The sequence below is a fragment of the Erpetoichthys calabaricus genome, chromosome 5 (assembly GCF_900747795.2).
Source record: "Erpetoichthys calabaricus chromosome 5, fErpCal1.3, whole genome shotgun sequence".
Classification (NCBI taxonomy): domain Eukaryota; kingdom Metazoa; phylum Chordata; class Cladistia; order Polypteriformes; family Polypteridae; genus Erpetoichthys; species Erpetoichthys calabaricus.
Genome location: NC_041398.2, coordinates 150,752,451 through 150,760,142, shown reverse-complemented (window position 1 = coordinate 150,760,142; position 7,692 = coordinate 150,752,451). Strand labels below are relative to the sequence as shown.

Below are 7,692 nucleotides of genomic sequence, written 5' to 3'. Positions count from 1 at the left end.
GCCCTGTCAGTGATCTGCTATAAGGATTATAAGGAACATTTTGCACATTGCATCCTGGAGACAGTCCCTTTAATGTTGAAAACATATACTGGTGAGAAAATAGCACCCTTGGGAACAATTAATGTAAATGTGAAATATACAGGGAAAACACATACATTGCCACTTTATGTAATTAAAAATGGGGGTGTACCACTGTTGGGACATGAGTGGCTGAAGTAAATACAGTTGGATTGGCAGTCAATCAAAGTCATGCAAACCATAGAAAAATCAAACAACCAGTCCATAAATAACAGTTTTAAGGAGCTACTTTCACAGTATGCACAGGTTTTTTGGGATGGTATTGGCACATTAAAACATATGAAAGCCCAGATTGTATTAGAAGAATATGCACTGCCAAGGTTTCACAAGGCAAGGCCTGTGCCATATGCCCTATGCCCCAAAGTAGAAGCAGAATTGCAAAGACTAGAAAGGGAAGGCATACTGACAAAAGTGGAATGGTCTGAATGGGCGACACCAATTGTGCCAGTCGTAAAAGGTGATGGCACTGTGCGCATATGTGGTGACTTTAAGGTGACAGTGAACCCAGTGTTAAAAACTGAACAATATCCCTTACCACGTATAGATGATATATTTGCATCTCTGGGCAGAGGAGAAAAGTTTTCAAAAATTGACCTTGCACAAGCATACCTACAAATGGAAGTGAAGGACTCCTCCAAAAAGTATTTGACTAATAACACTACTAAAGGCCTGTACCAGTATAACCGTTTGGTTTTTGGAGTTGCTTCAGTACCAGCCATATGGCAGAAGGCCATAGAACAAGTCTTACAGGGCATTCCTGGCACTCAGTGCTACCTTGATGACATTCTTGTTACAGGAGCTGATGACAGAGAGCATCTAGAGAATCTAGGAAAAGTCCTGAACAGACGAGCAGACTTTGGCTTGAGAGTAAACAAAAATAAGTGTGAATTTTTCAAAAATTCCATTGAGTATTGTGGACACCAAATTGATAAAGAAGGCTTACATAAATGTAAAAACAAAATTGAAGCCGTCCTGAAAGCACCGAAATATCAAAATGTACCTCAATTGCGGTCATTTTTGGGACTGGTTAATTATTATCATGAGAGAGAAAAATCATTACCTGTATAATCATTTTAACAGTATAAGTATATTACTAGTTTGTATTAATGAGCTATGGATTAATTGTTTAATAATATGACTTACTTAAACTAATGAGTTAAAGATTAATTGTTTATTAATAAGACTTGCATATAAAAATTAAGTGTGTACGCAAAGCTAAAAGGACAAACTTACAACATTTCTGTCAAACTGCTGACTCTTAGTCTGTACTCAGGAAAACTGCTAATCTTTTTTTATTTTCAACGTCTGTGATTTTTGTTTAAACAAACAGTAATAGGTTCTTTCACTTCTTCAATTGTTTTGAACAAACATGTTGTAATTTTTGGGCATATTACTTAACCCCCCAAAAGAATTGTGTAACCTTGACTCATGAAAAGCTGTCTCTGTAAGATGTATCAATATAAAAAGGGAACTTACCCCCCACAAGATTGGGCTATTTGCTGGTAACTGTCAGTGACACAAGCTGACAGGGACTGCAGTGGTCTCTCTGCTCACCAAGAATAAAGAAATTATTTTTTTACTCTACATCTGCTGTCTGCCTGCTGTTTGCCTCGAACCTTCGTCCACAGTTTTCTGGCGCCCAAACGTGGGGCAGAGACGGACAGGTGACTCCTCGAGCAGGATCGTCCAGAGGACCGGTAAGAGGACCGATTCCAGCCGGATCGGGAGGAACAGCTCCGGCAAAAGTTAGGACTAGCCTGCCTCGGGCGAATCCTGTATGAGAAGTCTCTGGCCTCCTCCGACTGAATACGAAGGTCGAGTGAACTGGGAGTTCCCTAGCAGGACAAGAAAATTCTTGGTGAGTAGACCGAGGGAATCCGATTGAGTGAATGACATAGCTCAGGGATTTGACCGGTTTTACGGGAAAGAAAATTGAGAAATAAAATACTGTATCACCTAACGGATAGTAAACTGGAAAGCAGGGAATAATACTTGGGTCCCTTGGGGACAGTGTAAGGTGCTGAGAACGTTAGTAAGTTACTCCCCGTGAAGTGGAATAGAAAGGGATGAGTGGCACACTCCTCGAAATAGAGGAAAGGGAGTAAAACGAGTAGAATATATATTGAGTATCTGGGAAAAACACTGTGTGGGAGGGGGAGTTTCTGTCTCTAACGTCTGGTCATATTGCTGCTCCTACGGGTTAATCTGTGGTGGACACCAAGAGCAGTTACCAACTAGAAGGCACTTGACGAAGGGATCGGCATTGACCTGTCAAAAGTCCCGGACTCCGTGCTGAACAGACTGTCAGTCCGCTAAAGCCACGAAACCACAAGAGTACTGATCCGGGAGCGGAAGGGACTGGAGACGGAACGTCGCAAGGGCTGATCTATTCTTTTGCGGTCCAGTGCTATTTAGTTATGGGAAAGCAAAATAGTAAACCGGTCAAAAAGGTTAATTCGGGAAATCAAAAGTCTCTGTTGGAAGGATTATTTTTGGAAAGCGTATCAGATCCCAATTCGGGTCCAAAAGGGGTTCACCTAGAAAACTAGTAGAAAAAAAAACAGGATTGGACTTTTTAAAAAAGCGTGTAAAAAATGGAATAAACAAAGCGGTGGGAGATGGCCAGTTGAGGGAACTGGGGACATTTCAGAAATACAAGAAATTAGGAAAATCCTATGCAGAAATACCCAAAGCTGTTGTAACAGGGCTCCTTATAGAATTGGACAAGTTTGACAGATGGGAATTGGTAATTAAGGATAGAACATTGGAAGCAGCCCAGAATCGCAATGAGACGCTTTCTGCTGAAATAAAAACCCGAAAAGAGGAAGAGATGTTACTAGCATTACAAAAGACTAAGACAGAGCCGGACCCAGACAATAGGTGGAAGAAATCAGACAAAAAGGACCCCCTATATCCAATTATTCACTCTCCACTCACTTATAACCCCCTTCCTTCTCCTCCTCCTCCTCCTCCTCCTGTCCCCACTGCTCCACCGGCACTTCTAGTGGCCGATGATCCATCTGGAGCAGGCTTTTACGATGAACAATACCATTATGATCCATCCTCTCATTCAGATCCGGATGATGAGGACCAAGGTACTCAGTCAAGACCCCAGCCACAAGTGTCCTTCCAATCTTCGATTTCTAGTCATACTAGGAGTCAAACCACCAGGCACCCAGCCCCAACATCAGGGTTCAGTTTCATCTCCCCGAAACACCAGAGTTCCGGTACCCAATTTTCTTGCCCTTTAATACAGGTCCCCAACCCCAGACATAAACCCAGTCAGCCTGCAGGAGCTAACAATCCCACCACAGTAATGATACATCGCAATTGGGATATCCAGGAACTGAAAGATGTGGTGTCCGAACTACCCGATCCTAAGGGAGTTGGTGGCTTAAAATTTGTGGAACAGCTCCAGCAATTGGACGATATGTATAAGCCAAATGCTGCAGAATGGACACAGGTGCTGCGACGAAAACTAGGCACTACCTGGGCAACTGTTAATCATGGGATGAGGGGGGATGGAAATGCCTGGAGATGGGACCAAGTTCACAACCGAGGCGGAGATCAGGAACCCCAATTTTTAGAACAATGGGACTTGTTAAAAACTGCAAACTTCCCCACACCCCAAACCCTCTTTTGCAGCCTGGACCCTAAACATCTCCCCACACACCCTTCTCCTTAAAGCCCTACACTCTTTTCCTTCATGCATCTTTCCCCACCTTCAAGTCCCCGACACCCTCCACTGTACTGCTCAATATTTCCCCACTGAAGTAGACATGCCTTGATTAGAATCTTTCCTCTCTTCAGGTACTTGCCCAGAGACCCTTCATATCCCTTGCATTTTCATTTCATCTACTAAAGCTGATGCTTCAGTCCATCTCACATACTCACAGAACATTTTCTATCTAGGAGGTTTGGTTCCCCACGTTTCCTTGGCCAAATCTAACACCATTCGTTGGGTCGAAATTGGGGACTGGGTTGAACAATGTCTAAATAGGACTGATTGGCAATACGTCACTCCAGGCATTTTTGATACTTCAGACCATCTGATAACTAAGGTATTAATCCAAATTGACCTACCGGTCGTTCGTTCCCTTTGTCACCCGTCTCTTTCTCTATGCTCTCTACAAACTGACTTTTTCCCATGGCTTTCTTCAATTCCTGACACCCTATGGTCTCAGGGAAAGAACGATTTTGGCAGGATCACAAATTGTGAACCTCTGGTGGTTTTTCCGAAGTCATCCTTCCGTGCTCGCCGTGCGCAATATCCTCTTTCTTCCGAGGCCGAACTCGGAATTGCTTCTGTACATGCAGACCTCGTTAAAAGGGGGGCTATAATTCCTATCAAATATTCTCCTGTAAACTCTCCTATTCTACCAGTAAAGAAGGCTGATGGCTCTCGGCACTTTGTCCAAGACCTCAGACAAGTTAATTCTGCTATTTTTCCTAGGGCACCGATTGTCCCTAATCCTTCCGTTATTCTCTCTACGATTCCTGCAATGTCTCGTTACTTCTCAGTAATTGACTTAGCAAATGCTTTCTTTTCTATTCCTGTACATCCTGATTCTCAGTTTTGGTTTGCTTTTACTTTTCAAAACCACCGTTGGACATGGACCGTTATGTCACAAGGTTAAACAGAGGCTCCTTGTGTATACGGCCAAGCGCTTGCTCAGAACCTGGAAGGCTTCTGGCCTAACAGGGGGAGTGCATTGATACAGTACGTCGACGATTTATTACTCTGTAGCGAAACAGAGAAAGCATGCACACAACATACAGAATTATTGCTCATGTATCTTGCAGAAAATGGGCACAAGGTCTCTAAGGCCAAACTGCAGTTAGTTCAAACCACCATCAAGTACTTGGGTCATGACATCACGTGTGGTACCAGAGCTCTGTCAAAAGACCACATAACCACCTCCAAAACCTTCCCAGACCGGTCACAAAACAAACAGGTTAAGTCGGGATATTCTCTGTGGCCGAATAGCTTTTGATGGGAATGTTTTCTTGTTGTGGAGTTGTGCTGCATGATTTCCCGAAGTGGATTGTCCTTGATTTGTCGCTGGAACTTGGATCGCCATGGAAATTAGTGTTTCCTTGATTGCCGCTAAACCTGGTTTCACCTCAGACTTTTTCATGATCTGGAAACTAGCGCGTATAAAACTACAGTAAGATGAATTCCTAATTTGATGACTAGTAGTACCAGCTTGTGGCCTGAGAAGTTGTTTGATTGTAAATATTTCTGAAAGAGCACAGCCTTTACAAAATCTAGCTAACACTGCCGACCTTCCTCTTTCTGGTCGCATACAGTGGAATGAGCAGGCTGAGAAGGCTCTATATGATTTAAAAAGTGCACTACTCTCTGCTCCAGCTTTAGGACTCCCTGACTATTCTCGTCCATTCACTCTGTTTGTGGACGAAAAGGGGGGATATACAGTATGAATGCAGTACTAACACAGCTTCATGGAGAAAAACAGAGGCCAATAGCCTATTTTTCGAAAAAAATTGGATCCAGTGGCTATGGGACTTCCAACCTGTCTCAGAGCAGTAGCAGCCACAACAGAAGCCGTACTAGCCAGTACAGATATAATGCTCATGAGCCCCCTAACAGTAAAGGTGCCTCACGCCGTACACTCCATTTTAGTAGAGGCCAAAACCTCACATCTCACTACTTCTAGGGCAATACACTATCAAAACGTACTCTGTCAAATGTCACAATTGAAAGATGCTCCACTTTAAACTCAGCCACTCTTCTTCCCACTGAAGAAGAAGGGGAGCCACATAACTGTTATGATGAAATAACTAAGGTCTTAAAACCTAGGCCAGACCTGCATGAAACTCCAGTAGAAACAGGAGAAGTACTCTACGTAGATGGGTGTTCCTTGCGATTGGATAATGGAACACCCTCAACCAGCTATGCAGTGGTCAAAGGTGACCACCTGCTGGAAGCAAACCGAATTTCTTCAAGTTTAAGCACGCAAGCAGCTGAATTAATAGCTCTCACCCGAGCTTGTCAGTTTTTAGAAGAAAAAATCATAACAATCTATACTGATTCCAGGTATGCCTTCGGAGTCTGCCATGATCATGGAGCATTATGGAAATTGAGGGGATTCAAGACCAGTACTGGCAAGCCCATCCAACATCAAAAATTAGTAGAATCCCTCTTAGAAGCCATAACCAAACCATCAAAACTGGCAATAGTTAAATGCCAAGCCCATACTGGGAAAACAAGATCCTGTTAGCAAAGGAAACGAATTGGCTGACCACTTTGCCAAACAGACAGCCTATAATAATACACCAGTCTCTTTAGATAGATAGAGATAGATAGATAGATACTTTATTAATCCCAATGGGAAATTCACAACAGAATTTTTATTCCAACAGAAAGATGACAAAGACCCTGATAATCAAATTATCTCTTTACAGAGTGCAGCCACGGACAGAGAAAAGAGAAAATGGTCCAAAGAAGGATCCCTCTCTGATGGGGCCTGGACCCATAAGCAAAATAACAAACCTTTCCTCCCAAAAGCTTCTTTCCCAAGTATGGCAAAAATCGCACATGGCCTGGATCATGCTGGAAAGGATGCTTTGACTCAAGATGTCGAGCGACATTGGGAAGCCACTGGTTTCTCCACGTATGCAGAGCAATTCTGCAGACGCTGTGCATTATGTCAAAAATTTAATGTAGGTAAAGGTACCCAGGTAAGTCCCGCCGTCACACCTAACCCAATGGGTCCATTCGAACATCTCCAAATGGACTTCATTGAATTAACACCGTCTAAGGGCTACCATTGCTGCTTGGTAATTGTCGATGTGTTCTCCCGATGGGTGGAAGCTTTCCCTTCCAAACATGCAGACGCCAAAACTGTGGCAAAAGCCTTAATAAAAGAAATCATCCCAAGATGGGGAATACCACAGAAATTGCAGACTGATAACGGTACCCATTTTGTGAACTCTGTAATAAATGAATTGACTACTTGGCTCCAGATAAATGTACATCATTACTGCAAGTACCATCCTCAAAGTGGAGGTATTGTAGAGAGGTGCAATGGCACCCTAAAAACTAAATTGGCAAAAATCTGTGAGCAGACGAATTTAACCTGGCCTGACGCTTTACCCCTGGCCTTAATGGGATTGAGAGGGAGGACACACCGGCAGTTGGGACTTTCTCCGTTTGAAATTCTGACTGGACGTCCCATGCCTATTGGCATGGTAATTGGAAATGTTACCCTTGATACTGTGGACAATGATCTTCTCTCTAGTCTGACAGGTCTCCGAGCATCCCTGAAGGAAGTCCACGAGCAGGTTAACCAGGCTTGGCGAACCAGCCCTCCACCAAAGGAGTCCCAGATTCCCCTGGGAACCTGGATACTGGTCAGAGACACCCGAAGGAAGCACTGGCATCAACCTCGCTGGAGGGGACCATTCCAAGTGCTGCTATCCACATCTCACGCCGTTAAAGTCGAAGGACTTCCTGCCTGGATTCACGTCTCGCATTGCAAAAAGTGGCACTCATAGCTCTGCTAGTCCTAATCTTTTCTATCCATCTGACTTTGGGACAACGACAAACAGGCGGTGATCATCTGGTCTACCAGCTAAAACAACAACAAAAGA

The 7,692-nt window shown here is 43.6% G+C and overlaps 1 protein-coding gene across 1 annotated transcript; it reads left to right on the top strand.

Annotated features, from left to right (window-relative positions):
• The first annotated feature begins 357 nt into the window (after positions 1-357).
• On the top strand, positions 358-1,146 carry LOC127528008 (uncharacterized protein K02A2.6-like). The gene has a single exon (XM_051928552.1). The coding sequence runs from the start codon at positions 358-360 to the stop codon at positions 1,144-1,146; it is 789 nt and encodes a 262-aa protein (XP_051784512.1).
• The last annotated feature ends 6,546 nt before the right edge of the window (positions 1,147-7,692 follow it).

Excerpts from the sequence above, each read along its gene's own strand:
- LOC127528008 (XM_051928552.1), top strand. The coding sequence starts at position 358 with ATGAAAGCCCAGATTGTATTAGAAGAATATGCACTGCCAAGGTTTCAC.